This window comes from Phaethon aethereus, assembly GCF_964289735.1.
Source record: "Phaethon aethereus genome assembly, chromosome: 1".
Taxonomy (NCBI): domain Eukaryota; kingdom Metazoa; phylum Chordata; class Aves; order Phaethontiformes; family Phaethontidae; genus Phaethon; species Phaethon aethereus.
The window spans coordinates 62,428,490-62,451,201 of record NC_138575.1 but is presented as its reverse complement, the minus strand read 5'-3'; the positions used below and the strand labels follow the sequence as shown (position 1 = coordinate 62,451,201).

Here is a 22,712-nt window from a genome sequence, read left to right as displayed (position 1 = left end):
TGTCCAGGTGGCTTAACATGTCCTTAACTGCTTCCTCCTGGATTATGGGCGGGTTATTGTGCTCTCCATCCCCATCTTCCAGCTCAGAGGGCTGAATACCCTGTGGATACCTGGTCTGGCTATTAAAGACTGAGGCAAAGAAGGCATTAAGTACCTCAACCATGTCCTCGTCCTTGGAGACAATGTTCCCCGCCATATCCAGTAAGGGATGGAGATTCTCCTTGCCTCTCTTTTTGTTGTTAATATATTTGTAGAAGCATTTTTTATTATCCTTTACGACTGTGGCCAGACTGAGCTCTAGCTGGGCTTTTGCCTTTCTAATTTTGTCCCTGCTTGACCTAACGAGATCCTTGTACTCTTCGTGAGTTGCCTGCCCCTTCTTCCAGAGGTGATAAACTCTCCTTTTCTCCCTGAGTCCCAGCAAAATCTCCCTGTTCAGCCAGGCCGGTCGCCTTCCCCGCCAGCTCTTCTTACGGCACATGGGGACCGCCTGCTCCTGCACCTTTAAGATTTCCTTCTTGAAGACTGTCCAGCCTTCTTGGACCCCTTTGTCCTTCAGGACTGTCTCCCAAGGGATTCTCTCAACCAGTGACCTGAACAGGCCAAAGTCTGCCCTCCGGAAGTCCATGGTAGCAGTTTTGCTGACCCCTCTCCTTACTTCGCTCACAATTGAGAATTCTATCATGTCGTGGTCGCTAAGCCCAAGACGGCCTCCAACTACCACATCTCTCACCAGTCCTTCTCTGTTTGTAAACAGCAGGTCAAGCAAGGCACCTCCCCTGGTGGGCTCACTCACCAGCTGTATTAGGAAGTTATCCTCCACACACTCCAGGAACCTCCTAGATTGTTTCCTCTCTGCCGTGTTATACTTCCAGCAGATGTCCGGTAGGTTGAAGTCCCCCACAAGAACAAGGGCCAGCAAATGCGAGACCTCCGCCAGTCGCTTATAGAATGTCTCGTCTGTCTCTTCGTCCTGGTTGGGTGGCCTGTAACAGACTCCCAGCAGGATATCTGCCTCATTGGCCTTCCCCCTGATCCTTACCCATAAGCACTCTACTTGGTCTTCACAATCATTGATTTCTATGCAATCAAAACACTCCCTAACATACAGAGCCGCCCCACCGCCTCTCCTTCCCTGCCTATCCCTTTGGAAGAGCTTATAGCCATCCATTGCAGCACTCCAGTCATGAGAAGCATCCCACCATGTTTCTGTGATGGCAACTACATCATAGCTGTCCCGCTGCGCAATAGCTTCCAGCTCCTCCTATTTGGTGCCCATGCTGCATGCATTGGTGTAGATGCACCTGAGCTGGGCTATCGATTTCAACTCTGGCACGCCACCCATAGGCTCATCTCTAGTGAGCCTGGTTTTATCCCCTTCCCCCTTCAAATCTAGTTTAAAGCCCTCTCGATGAGGCCTGCCAGCTCATAAGCAAGTATCGTTTTGCCCCTTGGAGACAGTTGCACTCCATCTGCTGCAAGGAGGCCCAGTGCCGTGTAAAAAACCCCAAAATTCTGACGACGGCACCAGACCCTGAGCCATGTGTTGATCAGATGTGCTTTCCTATTCCTTTCAGCATTCTTCCCTGTCACTGAAGGGATTGATGAAAACACTACCTGTGCTCCCGCTCCATTGACATAGTTTTCATGTAGTTTTCATGATGCAGTATCTGCCTTAAACTTCATGCCCATTCTAGGAGAGCAATGACAAAAAGCTTGTTTTCCTTTAGCCATGTTCACTTTTAATACTGGCTTGTTTGGCAAAAACACTGATTGTGTGTGAGGTGTTTTCCGCTGTTTTTTGATGTTCTCTGAGACTCAGATGCAACCCTAATTACAAAGAGACGTGTGGGAATGAATAAATGGCTTTAGTTGTGGTAGGGACAATAAAGGCATCGCCAGTGGCAGTAGGGACTAATGAATGGCACCAGCACCGGGAGATCCTGTTTCAGCCCTGCTGAATACTGTTTCACCTCTCTTTCCTGCTGGTGCCACACTTGTTCAAGTGTGGCTGGTGTACTTCCTCCTCTTGTCAGAGTTGTTTGTTTACGGACCAGGGAAAAAAAAATATCATGAGAGTATTAATCACAGTTTCTGGGAGCCACAGATTTGTGTTGGCCGCAGGAATCTCAAGAAAAAAATGAGGAAGCTCAGCTTTTTCAGGTCATCCCAAATGAAGGGTAAGCCAGTATGGATGGCACTGAGAGCATGAGACACCTACAGGTAGTCATACCAGAAATCGGCTTCCTTTGTTTTGATTTGGATTAGACAAAGCATTATACTAATATGGGTAAATCCAAAAGCAACAGTGACTTTTGAAGGGAATAGGCAAAAATCCATGTTAATGTTAATTATTGTTATTGTAAGGTAGTATTTTCTGTAAAGTTTCAGTATACATCTTCATATGAGATGTTACAGCTTTTACAGAGACAGAGAAGCTTTATATTAAGTTTTGCATAACCTAGTTAGTTTAGCTCACAATGAAATAAAATGGAAGATGGAAGTGGTCAAAGATACCTAATTAATTTATCATTACTTGCCTTTTTACTGAGGAAGAGATAATCTGAAGTTTACCTTTGTGTAATTTATACAGCTTGTTCTATTTAAGCCAATGTAGTTTGTATTGTAGATGTTCTAGAAATATTTTAGGTCAGCACATGATGTTTTGCTCACAGAAAACATACCTATTAATGCTAATTAGAGCAACCTAGCTAATTCCTGTATGGTTTACTGTAAACAATTACATAAGAAAAGAGTAAAGCCTGAAGACTTTCTAGGACAAGTACCAATTGTCTGATAATTCTCAGGGCTTTGGTGGTGTGAGAGCTACTAGCAAAGTCTGCAAGAAAGCCCATGTCTTGTGGGAGTAGGGTTTCAAGTTCCATAATTATTACGGCACAAAGCATGTCTTGTAGGACTTTTCATAGCAAGCCAAGGAGTTGAAATAAGTAAAGCAAACTACTTTTCATGTTATGGTTAGCAGCTTGGTTATTTAGAAAACCAAAAGGAAAAGAAATGCCTGGAAGTAGGAATTATGTCTTCTGCTGGAAAATAGGAACTGAGGCCAATTTCAGAACCCCTTTTGCAGCCTATCATGATGTGACATGACTGCCTGGTTGTGTAGAGGCTGAGAAGGAGGTATTTTGGTGTTGAGCTTCTTGACCTACATTAGAAGCTCTTCTCATTCTTCTTGGATGCAAAGGTGGTGGATTGCAGCCTGGGCACAGCACAGTGCTGACCCATCTTGAGTGAAAAGCAGATTGGAGGATGTTGCTGAGCCAGTCCCCGGATCTTCATTAGAAAATTGAGCTGAAAGGGGTGAATTTTGTCACTTAAGGACTTTGTTTTGATGGGAGCGTTTCCACTGGGTATAGAGAGCTTTGAATCAGGCCCTCAGATGTCACTTGAAAATTTGTCATTTGTCATTCCTCCATCAGTATTTCTTCTTTGGCTTGTCTTGGTTTTGTAATTCTTGCCCTGCTATGTAGAGGTTAGATTAAAAGTTCTCAGTAGATTTTAATTGTCCCTTGAGAAAGCAGCACTATGAAACTTTCTGTCACTTTCTGCCTTTTTCATACGTTAACTGCTTTTGATTTCCTGAGAACTGTGAGGGTTTTTTTCTCCTCTGGCTTAGAGAACTTAACACTTAGGTTGAAAAGTTCCCAAAAGAAAAATTATCTATGCCTTTTGCCAGTTATGAAAAGGCTTTTAAATGCCTTTTATACTAAAGTAGTTGTGGTAAAAAAGAATTTATGTTTTCATGAAGGAGATTGGTGTTTTCGAGTAACCCTACAGACTACAGTCCAGGACTCTGTTAACTGAAATCGGTGCCACAGTAGAGCCCCCCCAGTTTCTGGTCATGTAACCTGTTTAAACTAGAGCAAAGTTAAGTTATTCCACATTATGTCTTGACATTGATCCCATTCAAGGTATGATTTATTTAAATGGAAGAAGTCTTAAGCTCTTAGATCTGAAAAGCAGATTAACAAGAATACAATGAAAATTGCACTTTGCAGCACCACATTAATAAATACAAGTAATAACATAGTTCAGAAAACTTCTGATTTCTTAGGAAATGCAGTTTCCTCTTTTAGTTGTCAGTCTTGAAGCTTGGTGGTTTTTGAGTTTGAGAAAGAGTCAGAATCAAACTTTGTGTGAAACACCCTGTTCACATTCGTTCAGGAATTTGTTAGACTTAAGGAAATGAGTGTAGAAAAGGACATCAGTGAGCCCAATTACACAACCAGGCTCGTAGTGAAGTTAGGGCTGGTTTGGGTCTGCTCTCATTTATATCAATAGTCAGGCATTGCTGAGAAGAATGCAATAACTTAATGAAGTAACTCTCACCAATGGTTTTGAGGGCTTTTTGGTCAGACAGAGAGAGAGCATAAAGCCGAGGAAAACCTGTGCATCTGCTTTCTGATGGGATGCTTCCTATCCACAATCATTCCAAACACTTAAACACCTTTTCGACAGTTCAGCAATATGTCAAGCAAGTGATTGGCAGAACCAGAGGAACATCAAGGCTCTTTTCTGTGCTTATGTATATGGTGCTTGCCTTGTGCTACATGAAGACTGCATGTGTGGGAAGCCAGCTGATAATAAAACAGACCTGTGATCCCGGGGGAAATGGATGAAAGTGATGTCACTGTTCAGTCTCATCTGTTAATGTTTGTGCGCTCTGCAGGTGAAGGAGCTATTCAAATGCCCAGAAGTTCTTTGTTTTTCACTTGAACTGCACCAAACGGTAAGTGAGCAAGCAGTCTTAAGGACTGAGTGCATAGCTCAGTCTTTCTTAACTTTTCCTTCCTCAGTGCTTGCATGAGATTCTTTAGGAAAAAATGGCTTTTAGCCCTGGGAAAGGTGCATGTTTTTGTGGTATTGATGAAGTGTTTTGTTTGTTCCACTCACCATGGAACTTCTTCCTTGCAGACTAAAATTCTGAACCATACAGAGTATCTACAACTGTTGCAAGCTTCTGCTTATATAAGTAGGTGCAAAAGATGCTCCGAGATAGGGTTTTGTTTTATTAATATTTGACACTTAGGAGGGAAAGTAAAGATTTTACTCTAGCTGTATAATTTCTGTGCAGTGATCACGCATAGTGCTTTACACATTGTTAAGGACAAGTAACTAATTTCAGAGAGAAGGCTAGAAGTACTTGTAATTGGGTGTATCATATATCTTGGTCCTGTGTCTAGACAGCAGAATTCAAGGCTTACATACACTAGCCTTCTGTAGTAGCATTCATGGGACATCAGTGGCTCACTCTTGATTAACAGTGCTTGTTAATGAGCATTGAATTCTGTGTGGGTAAATAATTTTGGCTTGGCCTGTCTTAAGATTACGCACTTGTTATGGGTTCAGATTTTGGCTGAGTTCAGGTGAGGAGGCAAATGTACCTCTAAGCTATTTTTATAATTCCTCTGACAGTGCAGCCAAGTGCTGAATCAGCACTTGGAAAGAAAAAGACCAGCTACAGGGCTGTGCTGGTTTATCATGTCAAAGGTACCAGTGGTTCTTGGCTAGGGTCACTACAGCATAGCACATGCAGCCCTTATCTAAGCAAGCCCTGACACATCTATAATAGTCAACTCTGTTGCTTTCCTTGATTAGCCGTAAGGCTACACTGTGTCTCTGTCACAGTAAAAAATAGTGTCAGGTAGGTTGAAGGTCTAACTTATATCCACTCATCAAAGTATAGTTCCTGTGTGTTTTTTTTTAATTTCCCACTCACTGGTCCTGGCTCCTTGGGAAGTGCAGGTGTATTGTGATTTGTCTAGGGGTGAAGGGCAGTTCTAGAAGTTCTCATCCTTCCCTGCATCCTGCCTCAGGTTTCCATTCGTTCACAGTTTTGTCAGTTCCGCTGATCTCAAGGCAGCCTCTCAGCGTGGATCTGTGATATGATCCAGGCTGGGGGCATGTATTTTAAAGGCTTGGGTTTTTTCTCCTGTCTTAATCTGAGTGATATAATGGCTCTGTTACCATCACTTCCAAATGTTTGAGTTTACACGATGGAGGATGTAGTGACCTGTGTTGAAAGGGCAGAAATGAGCAAAACTAGGAGAAGGAAAAACTGAAACTTTCTCCACCTAAAAAGCTAACTTGAGCATAAGGTAAATGTTCATCGTCACGTGAAGTAGCTTGTACTTCTCAGATGCCAATTGCATGACTGTTCATAAGCATTACAAAGTTAGAGGTATCTTCTGAACTACTGGAGTAAAGACAGCTGTTTTTTAATTACATTGTCAAAGATGTGAAGTTCGTTCTTGTTGATAATGTCCTGCTGTGTGATAGAGACAATCCAGCTAAATCACTCTGCCTTGAAATGCCACTTACAGATCTTCATGATGAATAGTTGAAGGCCCAGTGCTTTCCATGGGACCCACATCCTGCCTTGGCAGCCCGTTAGATCTGTGGGTGGATGCTTTTGCAGAGTAAAGCAGTTCTTATCCTGGAGCAGCTCTGTTCACAAAGCTAGTCCAGGCTGTTGTGTTGGGCTGGTCACGTTCCCGCCTGCCGAAAGCCTTGCAAAACCAATTACACCTTTTTTCACACCTACCAGAAGTTACACAATCAACAGTCAAATGTTCAGAAGCCTCTGTACCAGGTAGGACTTTGGTTTGTGAGGAAGCTCGCTCCCCAGTAAGGAAGGATATGGATTAAAAATACCGTATTTGTTTCACTGTATTTACTTCTTTTTGCTCTGTTCAAGAAGTGGCAGTGAGTCTTAGCGTAGTCTGCTTCAGAAATGGGTTCAGGTAAATGCTAAAAAGGTGTTTTTTTGGCTGGTTTAAAAAGCTGCTGAACAAATCCGGCACTTTTGCTGCCACCAGGAAGACAAATGTTGCTGCCTCCTCTTCCTCCATGCAGGTCTGTGTGGGTATGCCTTCTGCCCAGCACCGGCTGTGGTGCTCATGGGACCCTTCCCTGGGCTGGCTGAGCTTGTTAGACTGGTGGGAAACTGTTTACATCTTTCCTTCTCCTATATTAGTTTTCTCCTAGGTTAGTGAGTTGGTTTAGCTCATGTAAGGGTCTGCTGGCTGCCAGGGCTGGTGCCAAGTATGCAGACAGCAAGCAGAAGAAAAAAAAAAGTGTGCTAGAAGAGAGTAGGCTTGTCCCTCTTTGGTAGTAGTGATTTGTTAGATTGGTTCACCGCATGTCAAGGAGCACTTGGTAGGTCATCGGGGAGGTAGCTCTCAATGGCCACCACCTTCTAGATTGGGACTAACAAAAACCAAAGACAGCGGTAGTGCAGGGTAAGAGCCTGACTGGATCTTCCTGCAAAGCCTTTGAGTTGGTACAGACTTGCTGAAGTAACGCTGATCCTTATGGGCAAAGAGAGTCATCTTCACCGCTACGTCTCTGAGGATTATCCAGAGCGGCTCTGTGGTCTGGGTTCTCCTTTGCAGTCTCGCTCTGCAAAAAGATATCTGCTGATGGATTTCTGGAAAGTATCGATTCGCCAGGACTGTGGGTTGTTGCAGTTGCCGTTAATGGATGGAGTTTTATGGAGAACAAGCACGTGATGCAGAGAGCACTTTTTGCTTTGTCATCCTGCTTGTGGCAGGTTGCCCAAACCAACAAGGGAGAGGCCCCTAGCAGCAGCAGCCTGCATACAAACTCTTTCAAGTCTCTGCCAGAGGTTATGGCTGCCTTTGGGTTTTGGGGCTATTGCTAAAGCTAGGCAGCTCTGGCAGAGATGTTTATATGTTTTAGCCTGTGTTGTCTAACGACTAGATTTTTATCTCATTGAAGATGCAGTTTTCGGTGAACATTCCTGAGGGTGTTCAAACTTGTTACAAGAATAAAATATAAGGCTTCAGTTGCTTCAAGTACCTACAGGTCTGTGTCTTTGATAATATATTGAAGAAAAAATTCTCATTTGTGAAGATTGTGACCCATGTTCTTGCTTTTCTTTTTTTGCGCGCGTGTGTATATACACAGATCAATTCCTGCATTCCTTCCCCAAGCTAGAATAGGCCAAATATTATCTATCACTAATATTACTATTAACTATTGCATAACAATTCTGATCTTTAAACCCCTTACCAACAGCAGCGAAGTACTCTTCCCAATATGTTTGAGAGGTAAAGGAATTTTATCACCAGGTTTCAGAGCGGAAAACTGAGACGACAAGATTTCAGAGCAGTTTTCAACAACTACCTATTTGCATTTGTGTGTGTGGATGCTCTTCAGCTTTGTGGGCTCAGTGCCCAAGGAATGTATATGCACTTGGTATGGCTGTTTCTCTTAAGTATGTGCACATGTCAGAATTTGCTAATTAACGCAGGTTGTGCAGTGTGAAGTATGTATGTGATTAAATACAAACAAGTGTGTGCTGACCCATTTTTTGGAAATTAAGCTTAACGTAACTCAGAGTTATGTGGAGGAAGGCAGAGCTGATAATGGATTCCAGTCAAGTATTAGGTTTTCTTTTTTCTTTTTCCATGGCTTATCAGGTAAAGTATCACCATATGTAAAGACATTAATTTTTGCCTTTCTACTAATATGCTTAACCTTTTCTCTTGGAGAGAGATACATATTCTTTTGGAGATAGCTATAAAATCAGTTATGACTGGTGGGCAAACAGTTCTTTTCTGGACTTTTGAATACATTTATTTAGAGGATTTCATAGTATGAACAATACCATATGGCAGAAATTATTTGGGGGGGAAGAGCTATGTGGAAAAAACAATTATATCAATAAATTGAACTGAAAGATGTTTCTAGGGAACTAATTGCAGGAGAAAAATAAAAACTTTTAATTCAGTTTAAAAAGTATGAGACTGAAAAAAATGACAGCACACCAGCATAAGAAAATCATTTTCTGGGCAAGAAAGGTAAAAATCATAATTTTACTTTAAGACTGACATTTCAGGCTTAGCCACAGCAAATCTTATTTCCTTGCTTTGTTCCAAGCATACTGTTGGATTGGCAAAATTTACTGGAATCCCAGCCAAATCTCATACGGGCTTTCATTAAAGAGAAAAATAGAGCAAGTCATCCTAACGTTGCAAATGACTCATTGGTCGCCTTAGGAAATGCTCCCCTGAGACAGGCATGCTGCTGAAGAGGAAGCGATGAAGCTGCCAGGCCACTCCCCCAGACAATTTGGCTTGAGGAGCACAGCCTTCATAAAGGACGTCTCTCCAGACACTACATTATTTTATTCTTTATTTCACAGAGGGACCACAGAAGCTGCAAGAAGGGCAGCGTGAAGTAACGGCGGAAACTTCACAGACGGTTGTTTTGATACAGGAGAAGCAAATAGGAGATAATGAGAAAACTTTAAAGGTAGGGGGACATACATTTTAAAGTCTATAATTTAGTTTTGACATTGAAAAATAAGAATGTAGGCTTTTTTAAAAAAATTTAGTTCTTGGGAGAAGAATGGAGGAGATCAGTTCTCAGGATGGGATCATGATCATGAACAAGTTCCCCTGGTAAATGGGAAGCAGAGCTTGTCAAGATCCTGGCCACTTTGGAGCGGGATTCTAGGAGGTGGTTTCAGAGGGGAAGGTTGTAATCGACTTTGTCTGATCTAAACTTTTAATATGTTTTAATGAAGAATAATTATGAAAAACTAATGAAAAGTGAACCAAACAATAGGGAATAAAAGCTGAAGTTTCTTAATCCATGTGAAAACATAAAGCATTTTTCTTAAAAGGAAAAAAAAAAGTAGCATGATATAAGTAGTGATATAAGCAAACGTCCTCAATAAGTATTGTGGTTTCTTTATCTGTATCATAAAGATACCATTCTTGGTACTTGGGTCTGATGACTGTGTGGGAGTTAGTCTGCCCTTAAGTTTCACACCGTCCTGTTGTCACTGAGCAAACAAGGTGGTGTGCTTTGGAGAAGAATTACACACTTTCTTATGTCCCTAAATACGAATAAAATAAAACTGCATATCATAATACAATATATGCTTTTTCACTCTTACTTTGATTGCAGTAGGAAGTTTGAGCCGGGCCAATGGCCATGTTAGCAAAATAGAAAAAAGGGGAACTGAGTGCAGAGTAGATTCAGTGGTAGGGGTATATACTGGGGTGGCAGAGCAGGAGGAGAAGAGGAAGGAAGATGAGGTCTTTTTGTATGTCTTCACAATAGCCACAGGTGCATTCCTAGGTTTTGTTTCTACTATTAACATGCTACTCAGGGTTATGAAATGCTATTAAAATGTAACTTTCTACAGGCAGATGCACAGTCTGAATTTCTGCTGACATAGCTGTGTAATTTGCTGGAGGGATAGGGGATTTTTGTCGGTGATAATGGCTGTGCTGGCAGCAGTTTCTAGGGTAGACACAGGTATACTTACAGAGAGGGAATAATCTAACCTCAGAGGAAGGCAACAGTAGAACAGGTTGAGCACAAAGGACTGCTTAATGCAAAACAGAATTAAGATGAAAAGAGAAGGGAAACTTTTTTTGGTTTTTTTTCTTTCCTTTTATTTGCCATGACTATTCCAGTAGTACTGAATCAAGTCATACCTAGTTACGCAGATAGAAACACTTGAATAAAAGCGAGCAGATTTGTAAAGTGACTAAGTATGGGTTTCTTTATTTACTTTTTTGGTCTTAAAATTTTTACCATGACTTTAGTTGATACTGATAAATTGGAGCTTCGTAAATTAAGTACAAAGCTCATTTTAGAAAGAATATATGAAGACAATGCAATGCTCTTTGTGGCATGCAGCTGTCAAAATGCATTTTAGGATGTATGGGTTGTTTTTCTGCGGTAGTAGTCATCTGCGGTAGTAGTGCAGGGTCCTGCACTTCGGCCACAACAACCCCATGCAACGCTACAGGATTGGGGAGGAGTGGCTAGAGAGCAGCCCGGTGGAAAGGGACCTGGGGGTGCTGGTTGACAGCCGGCTGAACATGAGCCGGCAGTGTGCCCAGGTGGCCAAGAAAGCCAACAGCGTCCTGGCCTGTATCAGCAATAGTGTGGCCAGCAGGAGTAGGGAAGTGATCGTGCCCCTGTACTTGGCACTGGTGAGGCCGCATCTTGAATACTGTGTTCAGTTTTGGGCCCCTCACTACAAGAAGGATGTTGAGGTGCTGGAGTGTGTCCAGAGAAGGGCAACGAAGCTGGTGAGGGGTCTGGAGCACAAGTCTTCTGAGGAGTGGCTGAGGGAACTGGGGTTGTTTAGTCTGGAGAAGAGGAGGCTGAGGGGAGACCTTATCACTCTCTACAACTACCTGAAAGGGGGTTGTGGCGACGTGGGTGTTGGCCTCTTCTCCCAAGTAACTAGCGATAGGACAAGAGGAGATGGCCTCAAGTTGCACCAGGGGAGGTTTAGATTGGATATTAGGAAAACTTCACTGAGAGAGTGGTCAGGCATTGGAACAGGCTGCCCAGGGAGGTGGTGGAGTTGCCATCTCTGGAAGTGTTCAAAAAACGTGTGGATGTGGCACTTCAGGACATGGTTTAGGGGACATGGTGGCGCTGGATTAATGGTTGGACTTGATGATCTGGAAGGTCCTTTCCAACCTAGTGATTCTGTGATTCTGTGATTCTGTGATACTGTGATCCGATCAAAAAAAAAAGAATCTCTTGTGAAGCTAGTGATCACACTTGATCCATTTGATGCCAAAGTTAGTTACAATGCTAAACCAAAGCAATAATAAACAGACATGTTACAAAAATGTAGTTTTCAGAAATTGTTTTCTTCATTCAGTTCTGTTCATTCTGTTGGTAAGGCTGGTAATTGCAGATTACTACAACGTTGTATATGATTGTTGTATTTTCCTACTAATATATGCAGGAGGAGGGGAAAAACACTAATTAGGGAAGTCCAGGGCAGATGAAAAGAATAAAATAAATTAATGGAATGCCTGTGTCAGCAGGTATGTATCTCATCCTGGACTACACAGTATGAGGAGGCACTGGAGTTGCGTTGATGTGGAAAACTAAGCTCTGCAAGGAAACCCAGGGATCCAACAAACGAGAAAATTCACAGTTCAGTATCTAATAGGATGGATTAAGAAGATGTAATTTTAAAAAACTAATTAAAAGCAGAGCTCAGAAAATTCAGATGCACTTATGTTCCCTTATCACAATATGTGCTGCTGAAAATACAAATTTTTGAGCACTGTGGGTAATGTTTCAATGTTCCCTAATCCTTTTTGTTTTCTCCATTCAGGCACATAAGGAAGGCAAACCTGAGAGACTGCTGGAAATGAATGGGCATACGTCGGTGCCACATTCCTACAATTATGATCTCATTATCATTGGTGGGGGCTCAGGTGGTCTTGCAGCTGCCAAGGTATGAGAGAGAAAATACAGATTTATACTTTCCTTGTAAGTAGATGGGTGACATCCTCAGTTTCTCGGCTCTGGGTATCTTTAACGCTGTAGGGGCATAACATTTCTGCCTGATCAGTGGGATTTCTTTTGCAGTTAGCCTCAGTTATACAATATTATTTTTCTTATGTTCTGAAGAAGAAAAACATAAAAACATCGTGGTATACTTCTTACTAGAATGAAACTTGGTCCCCACGAATGGGAGATGATGCTGTTGGAAGACAGCAGGTAGATATCTCAACAGTGTTTATTAGTAGTTGAATTAAAATTTAACTCATAATTGAAAAAGTTTTTAAAACTATTCAAAACTAACATCAGGTTTCTAGTTTTATCTGAAAGTAATATCTGTTCAGAAATAATTGTGTACTTTGTTTCAATTCTTGACAATGGGGTTGTAATTTGTGAGCTTATATACTTGCATAAATGTACATTTTGCCTATACTTAAGCAGAGTTAAGATCTCACCCTTCATTTCTAGGGTCTGGTACTTCCTACCTGTAGCCAAAAAATTTATGGGTTTTTTGTTAGGATATTGCTTTTAGAAGCATATCTATAATTAATTAAAAGAATCCACAGTGGTGCAGAATATACCAGCTCTTAGAGTTGTCATTATCCCAAATATTTGAACTTGCTGAAATTTCATGTAAGTCAGTAACGCTCCTTTGCATCAGTAGTTAGGCACATTTTGCCTCTTCTCGCTGTGGTAGAATTAACTATTTAGAAGTGAATTGAGCATTCCTAGAAATAAAACTATTTCGTTGCTCAAGACTGGGAGATGGATTATTCCTCCAGACAGGAGGCATTTCTTTTATTCTTGAGAAGTGAAGGTGGTCATTGAGGAGTGAAAGAAAAGGAGGAGAAAATATTTCAGCATAGCATTGGATTCACACTAAACCTTGGTCCCTTAGAAGAACTTCTGTTATAATGGGAGAGTGCAGTGCTGAGTGGTGAATTGTAATGTGCTGTATGTCCATAATCTATTTCGGTACTTTACTGCTTTCCCATCAACAGGGACACTGTTGTCATGGTCTAGGGTGGAAGATAAGATCTATAAAAATTCTGAGAGCTCACAAAAAGAAGCAGACACTGGTTTTCAGAGGATGGGGATGTTTTGGGACAGAAGAGAGTAACAAGAGTAAAAGGGAGCTTGCAGTAATGCAAAAACGGTTTGTAGCAATAAAAAGCCATCTGTTGAAATTTCCTTAAAGAGACTGCTGTGCTTTGTTGTATACATATGCTAGGTTGTGAAGCTACAGCAGTGATGTTTATTGCATCATTTTTCAGCTGTGGGACAGAAAAGGTGTGCAACTAGGAAGACAAATTGCCTTATTCCCTCAACTCAGTGTATAAAGTATATTGCTTCTTAGTGTTCTCAAGTGATTGTAGAGTAGAGCGGAGGGTTGTAGATCAATACAGTCAACATCACTCTCAGTAGTAATGTGTGTATTTCAAATGAGTTTCATAAAGTTGAAGCAAAACTGTTTTACACATGTAGGCTTCTGACATACTTAGATTATTCAGGGTTTTTTAGTGAATTAGCATGCTGTGCTTTAAAAAGCAAAATGAAACAAAAGGGAAAAACAACAACACAGGTCTTACACCAGGTGCCAGATATCTACACTCAGGTTTGCAGCAGTTTTAACTAGGTTGATTAAATGCATGCTTTTCACTATGACACATGCAGCTTTGTGTGCACGTCTTCCCTTTCTGCTCTCTATTGTGCTCAGAGCTTGTTGTTTTGGAGGCATGTCTCCACGGTGAGCAAAAACGTTGCCAAGCTGACTCTGTGCAACCCAACCACAGACCCAGACCTAAGTGCCAGGCCACCACTGTCAGTTCACACAGACCAGCTGCAGCCCTAAGCAACCTTGTTGTGTTCATGCAGCACTGGAATGAACCTGGTAAGGTTTTTGAAAGCCTACAGGGCAGGTTTTGTTACTGTGGGCATATCACTCTGCAGAAGTGGCTATATCTGTTTGCGATCTCTACTGAGGTGGCGACGCAATGCTGCGCTCTATTATGTGAGCGTACAGCTGAGTGTAAGCTTGGGAATCCATGCATTCTAGTTAGCTAACACTAATAAAGCTCTTTCAAGCTGTATATAAGAGTTGTCATTATAAAGGAGTATTAGTAATGCATCTCAGTCCCTAAGCACCTTTCTGAGGACCTCTCTCAGAAGTGTTACTAATGGATAGAAATTGTCTTCTTGACCAGCCTTGACCTTTAATCAGAAGCAGACATCCAGTATATTAATATATTCTGAAGGTGTCTACAGCCTGCGTTGTTTGAAATATGGTTTGTATTTTGCATGAAGTAAGGTACATTTAAAATTGAAATTCTGATTGTCAGCTATTTGGATTAACAAGTATTACTGGTAACATAATGACGAAGGCAGTCCAGTTCCTCCTAAACAAACCTGAGGCCGCAGGTAATATCCTGTGCCTATAATTGTTGCTTACATGTCTAAGAACTCATGTGATGCAGCACAGTTGTGGTTACTTCAACTATCAAAGTTATTTTACTGCATCTCATGGGAGGATCTGTTGTTTCTCAGCTATGTAGTGCTTACTTAAGTGTTTTTCTCTGGTACCAGTTACCGCTGTCAATTTTTGCCTTTTTCTTAAGAAGCACAAAGGGAATAATGGAGTCAGTATACAAATTCTAGTTCTCAGTATCATTTACACACATTGCTTATGGATTTGCTAATGAAACTTCTCATGGGAAATATCTAGTCTGGATGACATCCGCACATCAGGACAGTAAAGTCAACTTGCAGCAGATTGACTAACTTGAAGCGCAAGAGCTGATTCTGACAACTACAGATTGTAGTCAAAATCAAGTGTTCCCTTCTACAACAGGAAAAAAGATTGGATAAGCACATTTGTAATACTTGGCCACATGACTGCTTATGTCATTGTGTGATGTGGTTTCAAACCAATGTTTGAGAAACCATCTTTGAAGGGAAAATCAGATTAATGAAGAATTTGTAAAATATGTTCAAAGTAAATGGCATGTTGGGAAATAGTGTGAACAAACTGACAGGATGGAGGAGAGAAGAGGAGGTTTGACTTCCAGAGTATTCTGTGTATCAGCTGGTGCCATGCTATATGCAGGATGAATGACTATTTTTTTTCCTTCATCTTTTTCTCCTACTGAGTGCACAGATTAATTCGGAAGGTTCATGGCTGTCTGGCCGATCTCCTGCGAATCATTATTACTTAATGAAAAGTCACAAAGCTTTTCAGTAATGCATGATGTTATCATCTACTCCAAATTTAACCTCTAATATTTAGATACGTCTTGTTTAATTTGTTTTGCAGGAGGCTGCCAAATATGAAAAGAAAGTGATGGTGCTGGACTTTGTCATGCCTACACCTCTGGGAAACTCATGGGGTAACTTTCTCTTCATTGCAAACCTGTTATAAAGGAGCTTTATGTAAAGACTCTGATTCTCCGTTGAGATCAGGCACACTGATGTGAAAAAACACTTTCTGTTCCTTTCTCGCAGGTCTTGGGGGAACATGTGTAAATGTGGGCTGTATACCTAAAAAATTGATGCACCAGGCAGCTTTGCTGGGACAAGCCTTGCAGGATTCACGCAAATTTGGATGGCAGTTCACAGAAGAAGGTAAAAGAGGAGAACATTTTTTTTCAGCTTTCTCATTTATGCTGAAAATCCAGAGCTTCTTTTCACAGTCAAGTGCTTGTTGCACTTACGCATGTGCTGGCTTTAATGATGGGGCGCAACTTCAGAGAGATTACACATAAACTTAAGCGCTTTTCAAGTCTAAAGCCATGGGGCTTACTGCCTTGCAAGCTTTGATCTGTTTATTAATAGCTTCTGATCATGTATTTGATAAGATCACTGTGTGAATAAAAGCAATAACGTACTACTCCATTTCTGAATGTAACACAATATCTAAGGGAATACCCCAGAATGTCCCCTGTTAGAAACCTATAATTGCAGGCAAGGATTTCCTTTCCCTCAGTCTCTGTCACTACTACGTAAGAAGATTAATTTTACTTTATATTATCTCTAATGTGCATAGTTATAAGATTGGGATTTATTTAGGGTGTAATCCTGTGGTGGGGAACATGCAGAGGCACCTCTTAGAGATGCATAGTCCATTTGTTGGGCAATGTCACCTGCTCACAGCATGTCTCTGTAGAAAACTATTGATAATGCAATAAACCTAAATTTTCCATGTTCTAAGTCATATCTGTCCCACTGTGACCTCTTGTGTTGTCTACGCTGATGTAGTTCTTTGAATGTCAGTGGAGTTACCCTGGAATAAAAAAGGAGTAAGACAAAGGTGACTGGGTCATGAAAAAAATCTGTCTTGAGAATAGAAGGTTGGCTATGGAAAAAGAAGAACTCGCAGGCTGAAAGATGAACCTTTCTCTTTTGTTTCTGACAGTCAAACACAACTGGATGACTATGGCAGAATCTATTCAGAATTACGTTGGTTCACTGAACTGGGGCTATCGGGTTACACTGAGAGAGAAGAATGTCACATATGAGAATGCATATGGAGAATTTGTCGGGCCACACACAATTAAGGTACTTCCCTAGCCGTGTTTTCTGGGTCTTCTGAATGGAGATGCTTTTCAAGCAGAATAGTTTTTCCTTTGGTAGGACTGCGAAATACTTACTTTGGACTAATACTTTGTCCACAGGCAACAAATAAAAGAGGAGTTGAGAAGCTGTACACAGCTGAGAGATTTCTCATTGCCACTGGTGAACGACCACGCTACCTGGGTATACCTGGAGACAAGGAATACTGCATTAGCAGGTAAAAACAGGGAGGAATATGAAGTGTGTATCATTCACCGTGTGTAAATGCTTCACCTGTAAGAGAAAGTGGTGTAGCATGAGAAGGACTGCTTGGTTGCTGGTTTTCTTTTCTATGTAACTTTTTTTTAGGGGAAAGTAAGCACAGGAGAATACCTATAGACAGATTTTAAGGTGCCAAAAGCATTGGTGTCTAGTAGATGCCACAGGACTGTGGGTGGCTGGCTAGGATGGTTGTGTTTCTGACTGGTAACAGCAGTAACCGAGAATACTGTAAATCACATGTCTGTCCATCATAAAATTAATTCATCAGCTCTGCCCCAGTTACCAGAACACCCACTTCCTCTCTATTCCTTATGGTCTTTCAGTTTTCATACTGAAGTTTTTTGATAATGAAGAGCACAATCTGCTTGGAAGAAGCCTTCCTGCTCAATTATCAAGGAAAGTGAGAGTTGCAAAGCAGTAGGTGTTGTGAAGCCAGTAGAAATGTATCTGTGTTCATGCACTGGGGCAGTCTTGAAACTCAACCCAATTTTTTTCCAGCTACTCAGTGAAGTTAATTCAACTTTTGGGAAAACCGGTTTCAAATGTCTGGTTAATTGATAAGACCAAGCAATTCTAGCATAATTTTGACCAAAAAAATGTGATATGCAGATCGAATGTGTTTTCATACCAGAGTAACTTCTAAGTTACTTAATGTAGAAACAGAGGTTGGAATTGCAGGCTCGCAAACCCATAGCAATGAAATAAATAACTGGCATAATCCCTGTGAAACCAAAACATCGTGTTGTATGTTTCCCTTCTAATAAGTAGTAGTGAAATTAAAGGTTACAGATAATACAGCCTGTAAAGTGGTGCTTTAAAATAACATTAAGGTGGAAGAGTTGGGAATGCCAGACTTCACGACTATCAGATTGATGCTGGCTGTGTAACCCTGGGGGATAGGAACTATGATGTAGCCTTTAGTTACACAATCACATTTTATTCCACCACAACGTTTGCAGAGAGCATCTTTGTTTAGCCTTTGCAGTTGTTGGCTGAGAAAGAGACACTTATTTTAGATTGAAATCTTTGGAGAATTGTATTGCCAAACTTTGCCTAAGTCTCTGCTGAGGAAGCGTGATGCCTCCATGAGTGTCTGCTTCCTTGCGAAGCCCTGGTTTTATAATCTAGGTTCAAAGTGTGGTAGAACGGATGTAGCTTGATGAAGCAGTTGAAAGCAATGGAAAGCAGGCAAATAAACATGTTTTTCATAATTTCGTACTTCTATTTCTGCCTGTTACTGTGGTTTGCATTAATTTATTTCATTTTCTGTATATTTGGCACTGTGTATAATGCTTTAGCGAAAGGATAAGTCTTCAAAGAAGTGAAAATGGTATTTTTATCTTAAGGCTGAGCCCCTTCCTCTTCCTTTTAGCTCTCTGGAGCTAAAATTTGCAGCAAGTTTCAGAGGAAACAAAACAACATACCCCTTTAAAAATGTATCATAAGTTACTGTAAAAAACCCTCAAATCTTTTGTGGTAATTCAGAATTTTCATACTTTTTTGTGTGTGTGTACTCCTAATTGGAGCTTTTTAATCTGTCTTGTACTGATCTTGTATTCCAAGTTGAATTTCCAAAAAATTAAGTTGTTGGGTTTTTTTAGTGAGCAGGGAGAGGAATAAAGTCCTATTCTTACAGAAGAAATTAGGTAAATACAAAGCACAGTACATTCTTCTGGTTGTCTCTAATTTTCTTTTCTTCTTACCTTCTTTTTTTGCCCTCAGTGATGATCTTTTCTCTCTGCCTTACTGTCCAGGGAAAACCCTGGTGATTGGAGCTTCCTATGTTGCCTTGGAATGTGCAGGATTTCTTGCAGGACTTGGATTAGATGTCACTGTAATGGTGAGATCCATTCTCTTAAGAGGATTTGACCAGGATATTGCAAACAAAATTGGCGAATATATGGAAGAACATGGAATCAAATTTATTAAGGAGTTTGTGCCGATCAAGGTAGGCTCAAAGTGGTATATGACTACAATTGATTGCAATATACCTATGATAATGTTTTAAGATGTAAATTGTTTTCGTGAATACAAAAGCTGAATTTTCAATACAGGATCTGCTACGATATAGTATGGGTTAATTTTTGGTTTAAACTGAATAAGTCCATGAATCTTATGTAATTGAAAGGTACAATTTAATCTTAGTATTAAAATTTTGTGAGATTCCAGAATTCATTGTTTTCATCAGAATTAGATGGGTTCATATATATTGCATTAAAAATCTTGTTACTCCTGCTCATCCTGCTCCTGCAAATGTTGAATATACTTAAATTCAGCAGTTACCTTGAAATCTGTGAAACTTCTTGCAGACTTGTAATTAAACAGATACATAATTTCCTGTAAGACCAGGGCCATGCATAACAAATAGTCATATTTTTCATTGCCGGTTTGTAAATTCTCAGCCAGCAAATACTGCTTATGTGCCCAGCGCCAGGGGACTATCCAGAAAAGTAAATAGACTTCATAAATATCCATGCTGTGCTTGGCAGAGGCCTTAAATACTTGCTTAATTTTCTTTGAATTCAGTAGGAGTATTGGTGCTGTACATGTATAGGCAAATTCAGGTTGAAAAGCAGATTAGATAAGGTCTGGAGCTTTTCTAATGTAAAATTGCCTTATCAAAGACTTCAAAGGGTGCTAACAGTATTTTTCTTAATGTTTTTTCACAATTAGTGCTTAATTATTATGAAATAGGAAATAATGTATTAAGCCATTCTCAATTTGGCCTTAAGCCAGCATATTACCAAGTTTAACACTTTGGGGATTAAAACATTAAATTGAGCGAAGACTGTTCATTTTCACCCTTCGCAATATCAAGAGTAGCTTAAAAAATGCTCTTGCCAGACACCATGCTGTGAAGCTGACCCTCCCTCACAGACTAAGAGATTTCCTGTGAGAAGTCAGTGGGCTGTTTCAAGGAACTTTCTTCTTTATACTTGTTTGCATTGTAGAAATCCCGTGTTTTATGAAAAGCAGGGAAGATTATCTAGCTTTTGTTTCAGACTTAGCTTTTTGTAGGCTGTTCTGGGGCATGTGAAAGGAGGAAGTTGATCTTAGAAGAAACAGATCATTTCAACTAAATAGTGAATGGTATCCTCCAAGTGCATCCTGCAAAGATAGTCCTAGGACTCTAGGACTCTAGTCACAAAATGCACTTTTGTATATTTTACCCTGCCTCTTCACTACATGTCTTTGATTTCAATGGGAAGAAAATATTTGTCCCTGGTTTTAGTTGAGCATATCCTTAAACTTAAATTGCTGGATATATTCTTAGCAGGTCTTTTCATCTCTTTCAAACATTGTTTTTGAAGTTATATATGTTGTGCTTATTGAAACCCTTCGCTGGGACATTTGAAGCGAAAAGATGAATTATTATAAATAATGCTGCCTTTGAGTAGGAGCAGTTTAACACAGTGATCCTTTAAAGTTGATGGGGTGGCAAAGAAGGTTTAGGGTTTTTTAAATTAAAAACAGGTAAAAACTTAATCAGAAAATTTGCTTTTTCTCTCTCCAAATACTGAATATGAAGTAGGAACTAGGTCAGCTGTTGAAAAGTACTTTTTCTTCTGTGGAATGAACACTAAAAATTTCCCAGAATTAAGCTGTGTTGCACATCAACGTGTCTCGTGTGTGTACAGCCAGCCTTGGGAAGCAGCTGGGTGCCTTGCCGTTCCTGGGAGGGTAAGGGAAGGACTGTAGCTTAGGATATCCAGTCCTTTCCTCGAAGTCCAGTGAATATTAGTGAGGACAAAAGAGAATCCATCTATGTAGCTTCAAAGTCCATTCACTTGTTTAGTTGATTTATTTATCGGAGGAAAAAGGAGTGTTTGGGAAAAACACCAGTGGTATTGCTCTTTCTGCCTTTTTTTTTTTTCTGGTATATGGAGGGATGGGGTGTGGAAGGGGGAGTATTTTGGGTTTTGTTTTGTTTTAATCAAACCATTATTTTTTATTACTCTGAACAAAGAGCACAGTCGCAAAAAGATTCACCTTAACTTTTTTTTTTGGCTTTGCTGGAATAGGCAGTAGCTTGCTGCATTACTTGAGGGAGAGTGTGCAGCTGGATCCATAGCTAAAACTAGGAGTATTTATTTCAGCTGACTGAGGAACTCTGAAAAGGTTTTTTTCTTAAGCTGCTGGTGTTTTTTCAACCGTTTAGAGCCAGCTGCTGCGCTCTCCTGCAAGGCCATGGCAGCTTTACATGTTGGACTAATATCATTCAAACAGGGCAAAGGCCTGTACTGCTAAGGGCTGGGCTGTGGCTGTGGCTTCCCGTGGGTGGAAGGCATGGTGGTCCTCAAGGTGCAGTCGAAGAAAATGTCTGATGCTGTTTCCAGGTTTTGCAAGAGTTCCCTTTCTCCTTGCCTCCTCTGTCCCCAGTTGATAGTAGCAGCCCACGTGGTGGGCTTGGACAAGAACTTAGCTATCAATCAACTTTTATAAACAGAAACAAGGTCTTACTGTGTTGGTCATAAGAATAAATGCACGAGATAAACCAAAATGTTTAAACATGCAAGTAGTAATCACAAATCTAGAGAAAGGTGCAAATACCTTTAGAATGAATGCTTGAGTTTTAGGTCATGGATAAAGACTCATTTTCAATAAGATATGTGCTGGCACAAAGATACATTTGCATATCTTTATTTGAAATGAAACTTTTTTTTTTTTTTGCCTCCAATGTTGTAGATTGAGCAGATTGAGGAAGGAACTCCTGGAAGACTGAAGGTTACAGCCAAGTCCACAAAGGGAAACCAAATAATTGAAGGGGAATATAATACTGTGAGTCCTGTCTGTGTACATAAAGAAAAGTAAAATAGCCTTCCATTTAATGTTAAGATTTTGTGGGGTGTTTTTATCCATAGTTTAGATTTTTTTAAGTGATTTTTAATCATTAAAATATGCTAAATGCACACAATCAACAGGTAATTACTGTGACAAAAGTCCCAGAATCTATGAGCATGAATCCTTTGTGCCTTACTTGCTAAGATCACTTGCATACTTTTGAAACCAGTGTTTTAGCTTAGGGATGTAGATGAACTTGGTCATGTGCAATCAGTTGCAGGATTTTTCCCCAGTGGGATATTTGTCATAAACAATGTGATTTATAATAACTTTTGTAGTAACCAAAGCATGTTCTGGAGTTAGCACAAAACAATGGTCTGTGCAAGAGCTAAACAAATGGGTGTCATGTCTTCTTAAGACCTGTTGTTGTCGCAGTGTCTTCACAAAAACAAATAATGCCCTGTGGCAAGTCAGTCAGGGAACTTCATTATACACTTAAAACAGGAAAATTGCAGTGTGCAGGTATGCCATTATATGTTTGATTGACTGTTTCCATCATCCCTCACCCCACTCATTTTCTTAGGCCTTGATGCTGAAAGGAAAAAAAAAGTTGTGAATAAAGTATTTGGAACTATGCAATGCATAAAGACAAGCTTTTGTCAGCCTGGGATTTTAGACTTCAAATACTGTGAGCCAGTGACCTCATTTTACCTGTATAGTGCATCAGTCATCCCATAACAAGGACATGCCTCAGTGCATCTGAGGGCTAAAATTATGAGAAAGTT

At 40.5% G+C, this 22,712-nt stretch overlaps 1 protein-coding gene across 3 annotated transcripts in view; it reads left to right on the top strand.

The window, feature by feature from the left end:
• Positions 1-6,568: 6,568 nt before the first annotated feature.
• The window catches only part of TXNRD1 (thioredoxin reductase 1), a gene marked incomplete at its 3' end in the record, with an annotated part of 29,748 nt that continues 13,604 nt past the window's right edge, over positions 6,569-22,712 (top strand). For 2 of the 3 annotated variants that reach the window (XM_082006055.1, XM_082006054.1), the window contains exons 1-7: positions 11,942-12,271; positions 15,629-15,701; positions 15,817-15,936; positions 16,727-16,869; positions 16,986-17,101; positions 18,868-19,093; positions 21,832-21,924. In XM_082006055.1, the coding sequence (XP_081862181.1) occupies positions 12,107-12,271; positions 15,629-15,701; positions 15,817-15,936; positions 16,727-16,869; positions 16,986-17,101; positions 18,868-19,093; positions 21,832-21,924 (936 nt within the window). In that variant the 5' untranslated portion in view covers positions 11,942-12,106. Of the gene's footprint in view, positions 6,646-9,187; positions 9,298-11,941; positions 12,272-15,628; positions 15,702-15,816; positions 15,937-16,726; positions 16,870-16,985; positions 17,102-18,867; positions 19,094-21,831; positions 21,925-22,712 lie in introns of those variants that run through there. The other variant, XM_082006056.1, reaches the window with a different exon arrangement.